The sequence below is a fragment of the Hyla sarda genome, chromosome 4, assembly GCF_029499605.1.
Source record: "Hyla sarda isolate aHylSar1 chromosome 4, aHylSar1.hap1, whole genome shotgun sequence".
NCBI lineage: Eukaryota > Metazoa > Chordata > Amphibia > Anura > Hylidae > Hyla > Hyla sarda.
This window is the reverse complement of record NC_079192.1, coordinates 239,158,112-239,176,339: the sequence shown is the minus strand read 5'-3', so window position 1 is coordinate 239,176,339 and position 18,228 is coordinate 239,158,112. Positions and strand designations below refer to the sequence as shown.

The following is an 18,228-nucleotide window of genomic DNA, read 5'->3' as shown; positions in this document are numbered from 1 at the left end:
ATCTTTTGTCCAACACATCTTCTGCATCCTTTCTCAAGCATCCCGATTTTGGGATTAAAAGGTTTTTCCTCCCAGGCTCCCAGACCAGCATCCATTTTACCTGTCGGAACGGGGACACTGCTGTCCATCTCCAGCACCAACAATACAGTTCTCCTAATAGGAGACTTTAATGCGGTCCCAGATCCTAGTGTCAATCGTACCGTCGCAGCGGATTCCGTCTCTCCTGGACTTAATATGCCTGGAGCGCAGCTTTGTCCCTTACTGAGGTATGGTGCTGGAAGCACCCGTTTGACCCATTATTCTCATTCTATTCAGCAGTACATAAATCGTTCTCCAGGATTGATTTGGCATATGCCTCGTCTGATCTACCTCTGGTAAGAGACGTCATGTACACCACTAGGGGGTTCGTCACTCCTCTTAAGTCTGGCGGATGCATCCCGCCTGGCTACGGGAGGAGGTGGTGACGACATCCTTGCTTGAAGCCCACAATTGTTTGTGGGAACACAATAGGTCCCACACCGACAAGTTAATACAATGGGATGCTTATAAGGGGCATGTTAGGGGGCCTTTATGGCTGGGGTCACGGGACAGAGGTCGACTTATTCGGCTAGGGAGAATGTGTTGCAGGTTGAGATTGGGGTTTTAGAGGCAGAGGTAGTAAGGGACCCATCCCCCGATGCTGAATGTCAATGGTTGAAGGCCCGAAGAGCTCTCCTGATCCTTCAGAAGGAAAAGATTCAAAAGAGGATGGTGGCAGGCAGCCATCTTCGAATTTGGGGGATATAAATGGTAGGATACTGGCATATATGGCTAGAGAGAGTAGGCCAGTGGTGTACATACCCTGTATTAGGGGGGCTAATGGGATACTGGAGATGGACCCAATTGCTATTAATACTGTGTTTCCGGACTTTTAAAGTGGTCTCTACTCTCAATACCTCTCAGTTGTCAGCTGTTCTGGAGGGCTTGGTGTAATTTCTGAGGTGTCTGCCGCTTTAGCCCTTTACTATGGCTCAGGCAGCCACTTTCGATGCTCCTTTTTCCACTAAGGAGGTATCTCTGGCTATTGCTTCCCTACAGACAGGAAAAACCCTGGGATTGGATGGAATGATTGCAGACTGGTACAGGGTAAATGAAGAGCGGCTGATCCCTATTTTACAGAATCTTTTTGGTGTGGCTTTGGAGACTGGGAGGCTTCCTGACTCCATGAGACAGGCCCTTATAGTGGTTCTTCCCAAGCCGGGAAAGGATCTGAAAATCCTAATTGCTTAAAGAAGGTAACAGCCACTGTCGTACTGTGTAGGTATGGTCGGTGGTCTCCAAATGCTTTCCGTTGCCGGTAATGTCTCCTAGAGCACCTCTGTGGGGGAATCCTCATTTTGAGCACCTGCAGAAGTTGGAGGCAGCCGGCTTCTGGAGTGCTCACGGAGTCAAGTTCACCATGCATTTGTTTGGGGAATTTCCTTCTTTCCCTTCTTTTCATGATTTGGGTGACTGCTTTGGTCTCCCTTGGAGTGCTCAGTTCCAGTACTTCCAGTTGAGACATGCGGTGCTGGTGCAGTTTGGCTCTCTTGATGTGACTCCAGCTTTTTCTGATGTGGAGCTGCTTTTGTGTGCCACCGACCTCGCCAGACCTCTGACTCAGGCGTATGCATTACTTCAATCGGTGGGCCCTGACCCATTTGAGTTGGCTTTTGTGAAGTGGGTGGAAGATATTCCTGATTTGACAGAAGATCAGTGGAAGTAAGTTACCAAATCCTACTACCCTTCAGTGGTTAGTGCTAGGGATCTGCTTATTCAAGTTAGATTAATCCTAAGTTTGTATTACACCCCAGTTAAACTATTCCGTATTGGTGTCTCTTCTGATTCTTGTTTCAGGTGTTGTGCAGATGTGGGCTCTCTTTTACATGCTATGTGGAGTTGCCCTTGTGTGGAACCCTTTTGGAGAGAGGTGATGCAATTTTTGACAGATCACTTGGAGTTCCCTTTTGTGATTTCCCGTTGTATGTCTATTAGGTGTTATTAATGATCTGACTTCGGGCTCACATAGATGCCTATTCATTCGGTTTCTGTTGTTCTGCTCCTGCAAGATTCTGATTATGGCCTGGAAGGATACCCCTCCTCCTCCTATCTCACGGTGGTTTAATTTAGTTAACAAGAGTGTACCGTTGTATAGGATGCTATATATTAGTCGCAAATGCCCCAAGAAATTTGACAAAGTCCGGATGCCCTGGTTGCTGTTGGGAGAATCGATAGTGCCTCCAGAACATTTGAGTTCTCCTGGGTAGGGACATTGTACTTTTCTTGGCCTGGGAAGTGGGGGGCTACTCCGGGAGTGTGTCTGTGTGTGTTTGTCTGCTGTCTTTATCTCAGTCCGGCCACAGATTTCCTTTACTGCCTACTCCTGTGGTACTGCCTCACTCTGAATTATCATGTTGTTGGTGGGGGGTTGGGGAGCTTTGTGCTCGAGCTGTCTGTTTAATGTATTTTTATGTTTACTTATAAAAGTTATAAATACTTATAAAAAAAAAATTAAAGAAGCAATCTGATTGGGTGCTATGGGCAACTCAGCAACTTTTCCTCTGGAATTGTTTTGATAAATCTTCCCCATATGTTTTTTTGTAATATTGATTGCATTTAAAATAGCTTGTTTTTCCTTTTACTATATCTTCTCTGTTAACAACTAGTAGATGCCTATTAACATAGAACTGAAGTGGAAAGTAAAAATAGGGTTTTGATGAGTGCTTCAGTCGGATAATACAAGTAACCTTGGCCACCACAGTTGCACAGGACAACATTTATTTTATAGGCCATGGAATAGGCAATACATTTTGGCACTTCCCCGTCTGGCATCAAGGCTCTCTTAAGTAGCATAATGTATAACTCTTCATGCCTTTTTATACAGTTATGCAGTCCTCTTGCATGACTCTACAAGGTTAGTACAGCACTTTGGAAGCAGTGGAGGGCTTGCACCCCCCTTTAAACACTACACAAAGGAGCACCCCTTTGTTTTTTGTTTCCTAATTTTGTCTGTTTACATTTAAGGCTATAGGGGGAGATTCATCAAAACTTGTACAGAGGAAAAGTCGGCCAGTTGCCCATAGCAACCAATCAGAGCTCTTTTTCCATTTTTTAAAAGGCCTCTAAAAATAAAATAATCTGATTGGTTGCTATGGGCAAATGGTCAACTTTTCCTCTGCACAGGTCTTGATGAATCACCCCCATCATGTCAGCAAAAATGTTTCAAAATTGTTCAACTATAAATGGGCAAATTCTGATTAATTGTGCAATCCCCGTACATATTATATTATTATACAATAATAGGCCCTTTATACGATCACTCTAGAAGGGGCAAGGTGCATGAACTCATGGCTCCAATTGTGAGCTACACAGCACATTTCATGCTGCGTTAAAATACGCTGCAGATCCTGCTAGAGGCAGACACACAGGACTAACCCGCCTCAGATCTGTGTATGAAGAGTTTGGAGGTGGACCCAGTGTACTGACATGACTGTGACACGCCTCCAAACCTTACTGCACACATAGAACTGAAGCGGGTTAGCTCTGTGTGTTAGACCCTAGCAGAATCCGCAGGGTATTTCAATGCAGTGTGAAATATGCTGTGGTTGCGCTATGTGTGACCCTACGTTAAAGAGGGATCTAAACTTTCCCGCTAAGGCTGCTTTCAGCTTTCCGACCATCTCTGGCAGTTGCAAACAGGCCAGAGGAGGGGGAGAAAGTGAAATTTCAAGATGAGAATACCCCTTCAACTCTAGTACCCCTTCTACATATTAGTTCAGTTTATCAAATGTCATGTTAATAAATCATCATAAAACTTCAGGATATCTTCACATTCTCTTTACCCCTACTACCCGCACGTCTCTCTCTCTCTATCCCTCCCACACCCTCCTCTACTATTTGCTTCTACCCTTCCCCCTCTTTTTCCTTCTTTACTTTCTTACCCAGTTGGGTTTAATTAAGTTGTAGTTCATCTGTGTACGAGCTTGTTGCCCGTTTCTTAATGATTAAGACACTCCGACTGCACTATAGCCTTAGGCTGCTCCGTACAGTGCAGTTTCTTTTGCTATGTTGTGTTGGACAACGTTTACGCATTTACAACTGTTATTGTATGTACACAGTGTTGACCTAAATGCAAATTTTCTGTTATGCCTTTATGAAAAAAAAAAAATCAGGATATATATTCCTAACGCAAAAAGTTGACGGTGATACTTCTTAAGGAGAACATATCCCTTTGGGAGTTATTTTCATATTTTACAGAAATATGTTTCTGTAATATCAAATTAAATTTCAAGAACATGTTCACACATGGCAGGAGGTGCAAGGTAAAAAAAAAAAAAGAAAATTTGAGTTAAGCCAGATGTTTTTAATTCCTCTGTTTGTTCTAGATACATTTTCTACATCTCACTCAGTAAAATACATAAAATATTTTATAGAGCATGCAAATAATATACAATGGCAATATTCTTTCAGATCAATATAACTGAAAACTAATAGTCAATGTACAATTGTCTTACCTCCGAATGATGCTCCTCATTTTGTTGTAGTACCTCAATGCACAGCTCGGCTAGATGAAGCACATCACATAGTATCTTTGAAGGATCTTCTTGATTCATAGTCTCTGAATGACAAAACAGTAGTACATTTTTTATATTAAATACAATGACATATAAATGGTAACTTTCCAGTGATATTTGGAAAACAACAATCTTAAACTTACGTATAAAATTTAGGTTCCTACTTGTACACTACATATCAATCACTAACTTGCAGGAAACTGATGACTGGGAAGAAAACTTATGACTTCTTGCAAACTTTTATCAACAAGAACAACATTAGATACATTTCACTTACAAATCTATAAAAAAAATGCTTCTATGGTAGCTTATAACTGTTTGGATACATTCTTGCATCATGCTTGGCAACATGGGAAAACTTCTTATAACAGGTTAGTTTGCAGTCCTATCTTAAAATCAGCACTTCAGTATTTATGACCATGTTTACAATTGGTTTTCAACTTATCTCAACTTTCATAAATTTACATTTCGAAGAGCAGTTCTTAGCAATAAATTACTATTGTTTTCTTTTTAAAAAGATAAAAAAAATTATACATTATAAGATATTTACTTCAAATTATGTTTTTGTTTAACCTGTTAGGGACGGAGGGCGTACAGGTACGCCTCGCATCCTGGTACTGTAAGCCCTCCATATGTCTTGAGACCACCCCATGTCGGCGATAGCTGAAAATCTGCAATTCCGGGCCACAATAATCTGCAATACCGGAAAATAAGCTCCGACCATTCTAAAGGATAGGAGCGAGATTGGCAGGGGTGCCACCACCTCTTATCCCCTGCCATTGGTCGATCAGGACTGACCGACCAATTGCAGTTGGGGGCGGGGGGGTGTGTTAAAGTTCATTTCCCCACTCTGCCCACCGATTGAAGTCCGGGCAGAGCGGGGGGCCGGTTTACCGGAGCAGTGGCGGTGGCAGCAGAGACATCGGGCAGCAGGAAGAGGAGGCAAAGTGCGGCTGTGGAGGAGTCTGCAGTGAAGATTGATGATAAGTGATCTTCCCTGTGACCATCTAAAAGTTGCAAAACTACAACTCCCAGCTTGCCCAGACAGACTGTTGGGAGTTGTATTTTTGCAACATCTGAAGGGTCACAGTTTGGAGACCACTGTGTAGTGTTCTCCAAACTGTGGCCCTCCATATGTTGCAAAACTACAACTCCCAGCATGCCTGGAAAGTCTGGCCATGCTTTGAGTTGTAGTTTTGCAATATCTGGAGGGCTACAGCTTGGAGACCAATACTTAGCGGTCTCCAAACTATTCTTGCCCAGTTGTTGCATAACTACAACTCCTAGCATGCCTTTCGGGTGTCAGTGCATGCTGGGAGTTGTAGTTTTGCAACAGCTGGAGGCACACGGGTTGGAATCACTGAGCTAGTGTCTGTTTCCTAACTCAGTTGTTTCCCACCAGTGTTCCTACAGCTGTTGCAAAACTACAACTCCCAGCATGTTCAGTCTGTCTGTGCATGGTGGGAGTTGTAGTTTTGCAACAGCTGAAGGTAAGGGGCGCCCCCCCCAATCCATGTGAATGTACAGGGTACATTCACACAGGCAGGGGTTTACAGTGGGTTTCTTTCTACAAGTTTGATCTGCAGCAAATTTTCCACCGCAGCTCAAACTCCCAGCGGAAAACTCACTGTCAATCCCTGTGTGAATGTACCCTACACCTACACAAAATAAAAAAGTAAAACACTATATACACACCCTTACACCCCACCCCCCCCATTAAGATGAAAAACGTCTCATACAGCAGTGTTTCCTAAACAGAGCCTCCAGCTGTTGTAAAACAACAACTCTCAGTATTGCCGGACAGCCATTGACTGTCCTGGCAAGCTGGGAGTTTTGCAACAGCTGGATGCACCCTGTATGGGAAACACTGCCGTGGGGTTTTGTGGGAGACAAGCCCCATCCTTGTATTCGGGTCCGCCCCTATTGCAAATTCCGAATTTAGGCCTCAAATGCACAAGGCGCTCTCTAACTTCAGAGCCCTGTTGTATTTCAAGGCAACAGTTTAGTGCCACATATGGGGTATTTCCGTACTCAGGAGAAATTGCATTACAAATTTTGGGGGGATTTTTCTCCTTTTACCCCTTATGAAAAGGAAAAGTTAGGGGCTACACCAGCATGTTTGTGTAAAAAAAACAAAAACATTGTTACACTCACATGCTGATGTTGCCCTATACTTTTCATTTTCACAAGAGGTAAAAGGAGAAAAAGACCCCCAAAATATAGTGAGTCTTAACACCCCACAGGTCTTTGACAAATTTTCATTAAAGTTGGACATGAAATTAAAAAAATTGTTTTTTCCCCCCTGAAATGCTGGTGTTACCCTGAATTTTTCATTTTCACAAGGAATGTGGACGACGTGGACGTAAAGTGCTCTGCGGTGCACTACAGGGCTCAGAAGAGAAGGAGCGCCATTGGGATTTTGGAGAGAGCATTAGGCTGGAATTGAAGGCTATGTGCATTTACAAAGCCCCATGGTGCCAGAACAGTGGATGTGACCCCATTTTGGAAACTACACCCTTCACGGAATGTAACAAGCATTTACACCCCACAGGTATCTGACAGATTTTTTTGAACATTTGTCCGTAAAAATGAAAAATAAAATGTATCACTTGCACAGCCCACTGTTCCAAAGATCTGTCAAACGCCAGTGGGGTGTAAATGCTGACTGTACCCTTTATTACATTCTGTGAGGGGTGTAGTTTCCAAAATGGGGTCACATGGGGGGGGGGGGATGGTTCCACGGTTCTGGCACCATGGGAGCTTTGTAAACGCACATGGCCTCCAACTTCCATTCCAACCAAATTCTCTCTCCAAAAGTATTTCCATACTCAGAATAAATGGGGTTACAAATTTTTGGGGGCTTATTCTCCTTGTAAAAATGAAACATTTGGGGTAACACCAGCATTTTATTGAAAAAAAATTAATTTTTTATTTTTACGTCCCACTTTAACGCAAGTTTGTCAATCACCTATGGGGTGTTAAGGCTTACTTTACCCCTTGTTACGTTCCTTGAGGGTGTAGTTTCCAAAATAGTGTGCCATATGTTTTTTTTTACTGTTCTGGCATCACAGTGCTTCCTAAATGCGACATGCCCTCCAAAAAACCATTTCAGCAAAATTCGCTCTCCAAAAGCCCAATGTTGCTCCTTCCCTTCTGAGCCCTCTAGTGCACCCATAGAGCAATTTACATCCACATATGAGGTATTTCCTTACTTGAGAGAAATTGGGTTACAAATTTTGGGGGGCATTTGGTGGGCAATTTTCATGAAAAAATTTAAAATTGCTGCTATACTTTGAAGCCCTATGATGTCTACAAAAAGTAAAAACATGTAAACTTTATGATGCCAACATAAAGTTAACATACTGTATATGTTAATCAATATGTAATTTATTTGACATGTCCCTTTTCCTTACAAGCAGAGAGCTTCAAAGTTAGAAAAATGCTAAATTTTCAAATTTTTCCTGAAATTTTTGAATTTTTCACCAAGAAATGATGCAAGTATCGACGGAAATTTGCCAATAACAAAGTAGAATATTTCACGAAAAAACTATCTCGGAATCAAATTTATAAGTAAAAGCATCCCAGAGTTATTAATGCTTAAAGTGCTAGAGGTCAGATTTGAAAAAAATGCTCCCGTCCTTAGGGTCATAATGGGCTCCGTCCCCAAGGGGTTAAAGCATAGGGAAAGAAATGGAAAAATTAAGTAATTAATATCTGGCAGACTTGGGATTTCTAGCTAATTCTTGCTGGGGGACAAATTCAGTCTAAGGCACGAATACTTACTTATTGCTCCTTTAAAATAAGATACTTATTTCTTTGATGTCACCCTCTCTTACGGCAGTCATGCATAAGTTATTTAGTTATTTGGTTGTTGTATGGTATATTACTGTGCTCTGCTTTTGTTTCTTAAACTTTCACACCTTGTATGGTGTTCTATTGCCTAGCCCTCTTGGGCGCTGTTTGTATAATATTTATAAAAACTTAAATTAAAAGATTTTAAAAATATTCTGGCAAAATTAAAAACATGCAGGATTTCAATAACAAAATAAAATAAAATGGTTAAACAGAAAGATACAAAGGAAACAGATTCCTAAAATTATTGTGCTCTTACACACCAAAAATTATCAAAGGTAAAATGTATTCACATTGCACTATATTAGGACTTTAGAAAAGATAAAAAACAATATTGTCAATTTTCTAGTGTCAGCTGTAATGTCAAAGAACACACACTGGTAAATGCTAGATGTTTGTACATTAAAGGTGCACTCCAGCCCTAATACATCTTATCCACTATCCCAGTGGTTCCCGACCTTTTTCTGCTCAGGGCACCCCTTGCAAAAAAAAATTTGCATGCACCCCTACCGAATTATATTCAACTCATAAAAATCATCATCATCGACTCGAAAAAATGGCTAAAAAGAACCAATACACATCACCTATATATCTGTTAGCTATGTAGATTGCAGTGCTGCTATATGCAGGACTCACAGGTGATGTCTTCTTTGATCCGAGTCGTTCACTTTTCTTTTCCATCTGGCCCAGAACGATGATGGTGGATTCTTCCTGTCACAACTCTTCACCACAGAACCTTAAAAAAAAATATATATATATATATATTAGGCTCCGTACTTTTCCAGCATCATCCTATCTTTTTTCCCCACAAATACATGCAGTCTCACTCACACACACACAGTGCCTCCAGCAGCCTCACACATACAAATACATCCAGTCTCAAACAGTGCCTCCAGCAGCCACACACACAATGCCCGCAGCAGCCTCATACGCAATGCCCCCAGCAGCCTCACACACATACGCAATGCCCCCAGCAGCCTCACACACATACACAATGCCCCCAGCAGCCTCACACGCAATGCCCCCAGCAGCCTCACACACATACGCAATGCCCCCAGCAGCCTCACACACATACACAATGCCCCCAGCAGCCTCACATGCAATGCCCCCAGCAGCCTCACACACATACGCAATGCCCCCAGCAGCTTCACACACATATACAATGCCCCCAGCAGCCTCACACGCAATGCCCCCAGCAGCCTCACACACATACGCAATGCCCCCAGCAGCCTCACTCACATACACAATGCCCCCAGCAGCCTCACACGCAATGCCCCCAGCAGCCTCACACACATACACAATGCCCCCAGCAGCCTCACACACATACACAATGCCCCCAGCAGCCTCACACACAATGCCCCCAGCAGCCTCACACACAATGCCCCCAGCAGCCTCACACGGAATGCCCCCAGCAGCCTCACACGGAATGCCCCCAGCAGCCTCACACGCAATGCCCCCAGCAGCCTCACACGCAATGCCCCCAGCAGCCTCACACGCAATGCCTCCAGCAGCCTCACCCGCAATGCCTCCAGCAGCCTCACCCGCAATGCCCCCAGCAGCCTCACACGCAATGCCCCCAGCAGCCTCACACGCAATGCCCCCAGCAGCCTCACACACATACACAATGCCCCCAGCAGCCTCACACGCAATGCCCCCAGCAGCTTCACACGCAATGCCCCCAGCAGCCTCACCCGCAATGTCTCCAGCAGCCTCACTCGCAATGCCCCCAGCAGCCTCACCCGCAATGCCCCCAGCAGCCTCACCCGCAATGCCCCCAGCAGCCTCACCCGCAATGCCTCCAGCAGCCTCACCCGCAATGCCCCCAGCAGCTTCAAACGCAATGCCCCCAGCAGCTTCACACGCAATGCCCCCAGCAGCTTCACACGCAATGCCCCCAGCAGCCTCACATGCAATGCCCCCAGCAGCCTCACACACAATGCCCCCAGCAGCCTCACATGCAAAGCCCCCAGCAGTGCCCGGTTGCAGTACGGTTTTTAAACCGGAGACAAAATCGTGGTCAAGCACGGTTTAGACTCCGGTTTAAAAACCGTACTGCAACCGCATACGTTTTTTTTTAACATGGACGTCAATGGGAAACGCAAATGTATACAGTTCCATACGGGAAAAACGTATACGTTTTTACTTTGCACATGCGCATTTGAATCCTAAAGTCCCCACCCAAGACCCCTCCCATTAAAAATGGACAAAATTTTCAAAAACTTATGTTTTTTTTCTATAAAAACGGACGGAACAGTATGCACTTTTAAAAACAGTATACTGTTTAAAAACGCATACGGTTTACTTTTTCCCATACTGTTCCATCCGTTTATTTCCCATACGGTTTTTGATAGAAAACGTATGCGGGTACCGTGGTTGAAAAGCGTAGTGTGAACCCAGCCTGACACACACACACACAATGCCTTCAGCAGCCTGACACATGCACACAATTCCCCCAGCAGCCTGACACATGCACATAATGCCCCCAGCAGCCTCACACATGCACACAGTGCCCCCAGCAGCCTCTCACACATACAGTGCCCCCAGCAGCCCCACACATGCACATAATGGCCCACATTTATCATTGTAGTGTAAAGTGAAGCATTTTTTTACACCTTTTTTTTGTGCTGGTAATGTGTAGGAGCACCAAATTTATTAAATGGTCAAAGAGCAATTGATACATTTTGTGCAGGTCACATTTTCTGAAATTTCTGTCTTCACATACACTAAAAAGGTATACCATGTCTGGGCTGGTGTAGTTTTAGAGACTTTTCAGTGGCTTTGCGCCTTTTTTGCTCCTTTTCACAAAAAGGCGCAGTTCATAAAACCCGTCCATATCATGTGTATTGCCAAAATCAGTGGATTGCAACTCAAAATCAGCAGAAACGTGTAAACAAAAAGGGGCAAAAAAAGGCGCAAAAAACCCTGCTTGCTCCTTTTTTTTGCCCCTTTTTAGACACAAAAAACAGTCTAAAGACAATGATAAATGTGGGCCAATGCCACCAGCAGCCACACACAGGCCCACATTTATCATTGAAGTGTAAGTGAAGCATTTTTTAAACCTTTTTTTTGTGTGCTGGTAATGTGTAGGAGCACCAAATGTATTAAATAGTTAAAGAGCATTTGATAAACTTTCTGCAGGTCACATTTTGTGAAATTTCTCTCTTCAAATACACCAAAAAGCTACACCATGTCTGGGCTGGTGTAGTTTTAGAGACTTTTCAGTGGCTTTGCGCCTTTTTTGCTCCTTTTCCCAAAAAGGCGCCGTTGATAAACCCTTCCATATCATGTCTATTGCCAAATTCAGTGGATTGCAACAAAAAAATTAGCAGAAATGTGTAAACAAAAATGGGCAAAAAAAGGCGCAAAAAACCCTGCTTGCTCCTTTTTTAGACAAAAAAAAAAAAGAAACAGTCTAAAGACAATGATAAATGTGGGCCACAATGCCTCCAGCCACCCATCCACACCTTTTTGCCTTCAGCCTCCCACCCAAATGCCTCCAGCCACCCACCCACATTGCTTCCAGCCTCCTAGCCTCCATTCCCCCCCCGCCAATGCTTCCATTCACCCCCCATCCACCCTGCCACTGCTTCCATTCACCCCTCAGCCACCCACTGCTTTCATTCACCCTGCAGCCACCCATCCACCCCTCCCACTGATTCCATTCACCCCTCAGCCACCCATCCACCCCTCCCACTGATTCCATTCACCCCTTTAGCCACCCACTGCTTTCATTCACCCTGCAGCCACCCATCCAGCCCTGCCACTGATTCCATTCACCCGCAGCCACCCACCCCTGCTTCCATTCAAATCTCCCCTGCCCGTTTCTATTCAAATCCCCCTGCCCGTTTATTCAAACCCCCTGCTTCTGCCCCTGCTCACATTCAAACCCCTTCCCTTGTGCCATTTTCATAAAAAACCCTGCTTCCATTCACCCCCTGCTCCTACCGCTCCTTCCATTCAGCCCCCTGCTCCTGCTTCTATTCACCCCACCGCTCCTGCCCCTGTTTCCAGTCACCCCACCGCTCCTGCTTCCATTCACCCCACTGCTTCTGCCCCTGCTTCCATTCACACCACAGCTCCTGCTTTCATTCAAACCCCCCCCCTGCTTTCAAACCTTCCCTGCTTTCATTCAACCCCCCCTGCATATGCTCCTGCTTTCATTCAAACCCCCCGCTTCTGCCCCTGCTTTCATTCAACCCCCCGCTTCTGCCCATGCTTTCATTCAACCCCTCCCCCTTGCTTCTGCCCCTGCTTTCATTCAACCCCTCCCCCTTGCTTCTGCCCCTGCTTTCATTCAACCCCTCCCCCCTGCTTCTGCCCCTGCTTTCATTCAACCCCTCCCCCTGCTTCTGTCTCTGCTTTAATTCAACCCCTCCCCCCTGCTTCTGCCCCTGCTTTCATTCAACCCCTCCCCCCTGCTTCTGCCCCTGCTTTCATTCAACCGCTCCCCCCTGCTTCTGCCCCTGCTTTTATTCAACCGCTCCCCCTTGCTTCTGCCCCTGCTTTCATTCAACCGCTCCCCCTTGCTTCTGCCCCTCCTTTCATTCAACCCCTCCTGCTCCTGCCCCTGCTTTCATTCAACCCCCCTGCTTCTGAGCCTGCTTTCATTCAACCCCCTGCTTCTGCCCCTGCTTTCATTCAACCCCCCCGCTTCTGCCCCTGCTTTCATTCAACCCCCCCCCCCCGCTTCTGCCCCTGCTTTCATTCAATCCCACTCTGCTATCATTCAACCCCCCCACCTGCTTCTGCCCCTGCTTTCATTCAACCCCCCTGCTCCTGCCCCTCCTTCCATTCAGCCTCCTGTCCCTGCTTCCATTCACCCCACCGTTCCTGCCCCTGCTTCCATTCACCCCACCGCTCCTGCCCCTGCTTCCATTCACCCCACCGCTCCTGCCCCTGCTTCCATTCAACCCACCGCTCCTGCCCCTGCTTCCATTCAACCCACCACTCCTGCCCCTCCTTCCATTCAACCCACCACTCCTTCCCCTGCTTCCATTCAACCCACCACTCCTGCCCCTCCTTCCATTCAACCCACCACTCCTTCCCCTGATTCCATTCACCCCACCGATTCTGCCTCTGCTTCCATTCAAATCCCCCCGCTTTCGTTCAAACCCCTGCTTCTGCCCCTGCTTTTATTCAAACCACCCCTCCTGCTTCTGCCCCTGCTTTCATTTAACCCCCCCAGCTTCTGCCCCTCCTTTCTTTCAAACCCCCCTTGCTTCTGCCCCTGCTCTCATTCAACCCCCCCTTGCTTCTGCCCCTGCTCTCATTCAACCCCCCCTTGCTTCTGCCCGCTTTCATTCAAACCTCACTGCTTCTGCTCCTGCTTTCATTCAACCCCCCCTGCTTCTGCCCCTGCTTTCATTCAACCCCCCTGCTTCTGCCCCTGCTTTCATTCAACCCCTCCTCTGCTTAGAATTCAATCCCCATCCCTTGTGCCGTTTTCATAAAAAATCCCCGCTCCCAAACCCCTCACCTGTGCGTTGGAATGTGCACTGTAAGGTACGCGGGATGGCGGGGAAGTGCCATCGCTGCAATGAAGCTTCCACCAGGATGGGAAATAAAACATTTTTTTTTAAAAAGTTTTCCCCTCCAGAGCCCGCGGCACCCCAGTGTAAGGAGTATAATCGCGGCAGTCACGCCCCCTCCCATAGACTTGCCTTGAGGGGGCGGGGCATGACATCATGATACTCAGGCCCCGTGGTCGTCACGCTTCACACTCGGAGCCCCCAGTGCTGCGGAGAGCTCACAAAGGCGGGTGCGGAATAAGATTGTGGGGGTCCCCAGCGGCGGGACCCCAATGATCACACATCTTATCCCCTAGCCTTTGGATAGGGGATAAGATGTATAAGGGCAGGAGTACCCCTTTAATGACTCATGTTGGCAGAATGTATTTCTTACAAAGAATTTTAACAGATAGATAATGGCTATAACAGTTATAGTAGCTATTCCAGCCTGAAATATTAAATTTTTTCCAAGGTCATTTATACAAAAGCCATGTATATATTTCATTCCTTTTCAGCGCTTCCCCTTCAGTAATTAGAAACTGCCACTATAATAGGTTACATTCCAAGAATACTTCCTTATTAACAGAAAAAGCTGTGGGATACTGAAAAGCAGCATACATAGGGAAGGTTATGACAATAGTCAAATTATATTGTTGAATGCATATGACTTATATGACTTTGGTTGCCAGCTGTGCTATATGCACACCTCTCTAAGTCTCTATGTATACCAAATAATGGCAAGGAAACTGCTCTTTATTTCCTAACACTGTAATGATCATTAGACATGACTGCTCAGCTTTCTTTCAACTTTGTCTTGAAAATCAAAAACAAAAAAGTAAATAGAAAGGTTATCTGGGCCTTTAAAGATACAAACAAATTAAGGGTTAATGACCGTGAGACAATTGTGAACACAAGAATGCAAATTCTAAGTGAGGGCAAGGATACATTTAAATTCCACAAGGTTTAAATGCCACAAGGTTTCTCAAGTGGCACGAGACCTAACACTGGTGTTAGGTCCAGTGCCACTTGAGAAACCTTGGCGTTTATGTGCGGGCTCAGGTATGTCCTTCATACAAGGATATACTGGCTAATGTCTCAATTTTAACATCAGTGTTGAGGGTTAGCCACTGTCATTGTTTACATCAACCAAAGAAGTGCATCTAAATTCCTGTATTATTTTAAATGTTACACATTCACACTGTTTATCTGGTGTAGGATTCTATTGTGGCATTTGTAGTCTGCTGCAGGCATCCCCCATTGTATGCATTTTTATGCTAGGGATTGCCCCTAGCAATGGACCACAAGGGCAGGATCTGCTCCCCCAGTATAAATGCACAACTGCATTTGGGGTTGAGCACCTCCAGCCATTTGAAACCACGTCTTTGTTGTTGTTGAACCTGCTTTGAAAAGAAAATGTTTTGACATTGGTCTTTATTAGGAAGTGCACAGACGTAAATACAACAGGAGGCAGGTATGCGTTTCTGGACACTGATTGGTCCCTCTGGCTTCAATGCCAAGTGGACAGTTACCTCCCCTGGCGTGTGACATCATCTATAACCGGCATTTGGATTGGCATATGAACACCATGGCCAGCATAATGAATAATAATTGGTTGGAATAGGTTTGAAAGCATTGTAGAGATTGGTCCTAAGCAATCGGGAACAAGTTTGGTTTATGGTGCTAAACACTCAGAAAGGCACCATATAAAAAGGCTCACTTTAGCTTTGGCACTCATTGCTGTCAGTTTGTCTCCTTGATAAAGCCACAAAAGTGGCGAAACCTGGTGGGGGTGACAGCTTTGTATTTTAATTAGCAACTCCACTGTAAGCCATGTCTTTCCAAGTTTGCCAAATAAATTCAACTGTATAGCACACACCTGCAGTGCACGGCAGGTGGTTGGCGCTGAGGTTTGGGACCTCCCCAATACCCCCTTGTGGGGAGATTCAAGATCATAGTAATGCCACATTCATAAGTGGTTCAACTGAGACTACTGTGACTTTTGTAATAGGTAACATCCTCTGAGTGACTCGGAATTGTCATCTCAGGGATCCTACACAATATGAGATCTAACTAAGTCCATTACACAGATCTAATAAATAGGGTAGTCCCACCCACAACAGACATCTATGAGTGCAGTGGAGTTGTGATTTTAGTACTTTTTGTTCCTCACGTTATTGATTTGTTCACAATAAAAGTTGTTTTAATATTTAGTGTGAAACATGTTACATAGAGGTTTTTTTGACCCCCTAGGGGCCATTTTGTTGTATAATTGGTCTTTATTAAACACTTTGCATCCCTTTCCTTCTACAGCCTCTAAAATGTGCTGTTTGAGGTCTAATATCTCTGAACACTTGTTCTTAGCCTATATTATTATCCCATGCAGAGTGACTTATAGCTGATCTAATTTCTTTTTCCAGTATTTCCTCTAAGGTTTCTCTTCCCTTGGACTACTATCTGAGCTGGTATGTAACTGCCCCATGACTCTCCCCTTCTGGTATCTTGAACACTGAGAGATCAGAAAGTCTGCATGAGTGTGACATTTCTAATGAAGAATATATTATAAAAAGATGCTTAATCTAACATTTAGGAAACAAATCAACAATAAAAATAAAAATTGTGCGAAGACATCTATAGTTGTTAATTCCTTCAGGATGCAGCCTGTTTTTACCTTAATAACCAAGCCCCATTAGTAAAATCTTTTCATCCGACCGCATTGTGTGAGGGCTTATTTTTTTAGCGGGATAAACTGTTCTTTTTTATTGGTACTATTTTTACAATACATGCTACCTATTTTTACGATACATGCTACCTATTAATTGTTTTTATTCTGTGTTTTGGATCAAAATTAATGATTTTTGCACATATTTTGCCATCATGTTCATATGGATATGAATGTATGAAATATATATATATATATATATATATATATATATATATATTACACATACCACATACACACCACAATAACCTCTTATAGATTGAAGTGGTGGTATGTAACCCAGGCAACAAGCTATCAACAAAGGGAAGAAAGGAGCAGGAATATCCGGGGAGGTAAATTTGTTAAATGAGTGTATTGGCAAAAACTTTTAACTTGACGTGCCCTACAAGTTTACCTATGTTAGTTGAGATGGGAATATCCCTTTACATAAAACATTTTTGTCTGCTTTTAGCCACCCTTGGAGGGAGCTTTTGTCCTTGAAGGGAAATGGTCAGCCTGTTCACTTGCACTAAACCCCAAAAAGTGGGTTATAGTGTGGGTAAACCTGAGTAAATAAATGTTTTACATTCTAAAATTGGTCAGGCATCTCTAAAATATAGCCACCATGCAAGTCTGATATAGTCCATGTTGCTAGCATGTAAATTACCTCCTCTGTACAATGGAGATGAAACCTGGCTTGTCGAGCTTCCTTGCCTGTCCTCTTTGCTCAGCTAGGCCTGACAATCTATTGAATATTCATAATTCTTCACGATCAATTCATTACCCCATAAGAGTGAAGATGAGGGAGCGGCGCATGCGCCCTGTCAGGATAGCTGGACGCTCATGTGGGCACAGGCTCTCACATCCCTAGGATGTGAGAGTGAAGAATTCTTAATATTTACAAGAAGGGCAGGCATAGCTAAGGAAAGAGGATGGAAGCAGGGAAGCTCAGCAAGCCAGCCCCCATCTCCATTGTGTAAATGAGGTAATTTGCACACTAGCATGGGGGCTATCTCAGAGACGCCTGGACCAATTTTAGTAGGTAAAACCTTTTTTTTCTCTCAGGTTCACCTGCACTATAACCCAGTGTATTTGGTTTAGTGCAGGTGAACAGACTATTTTCCTTAAATGTACTCTGTAATACGTTGAACTTAATTATAATATTATGCAGTCCATTTCTAAGCTTCTCACTGCAGTGACTGTGGCAACCAGGGGGGACATTTATCAATGTTTGCTTATGTATTCTTTTTTTAGTTTTTATTTTTTACAATTTTTCTGCTTATGTGCGACTTATCAACTGCTTTCAGCCTGTTGATAAATTTCTTTCACGTAACCAATTTTTCTTTTTTTGCTTTGGTAGTGGCTTTTTCTGCTCCATGTCTGAACTGGAGTAAATTTAGTAGCTTTTTTCATGCGATGCGACCTTTTTGCGACTTTCGTACTAGATAAATCTCTAACCACTGCAAGTCAAAAATCAGATTTTTATTTTTTGCTTAGGACACTGATCAAGCAAATAGTCGCAGAAAAAAGAGCATAGGCCCACGTGCGACAATTTAGCGACAATTTTAAGCAAAAAAAA

At 44.2% G+C, this 18,228-nt stretch overlaps 1 protein-coding gene across 7 annotated transcripts in view; it reads right to left on the bottom strand.

Moving 5' to 3' along the window:
- The window catches only part of CADPS2 (calcium dependent secretion activator 2), a 707,505-nt gene that overhangs the window by 242,647 nt on the left and 446,630 nt on the right, over positions 1 to 18,228 (bottom strand). For all 7 annotated transcript variants that reach the window (XM_056573788.1, XM_056573791.1, XM_056573793.1 and 4 more), the window contains one exon: positions 4,533 to 4,636. In XM_056573788.1, the coding sequence (XP_056429763.1) occupies positions 4,533 to 4,636 (104 nt within the window). The remainder of the gene's footprint in view (positions 1 to 4,532; positions 4,637 to 18,228) is intronic.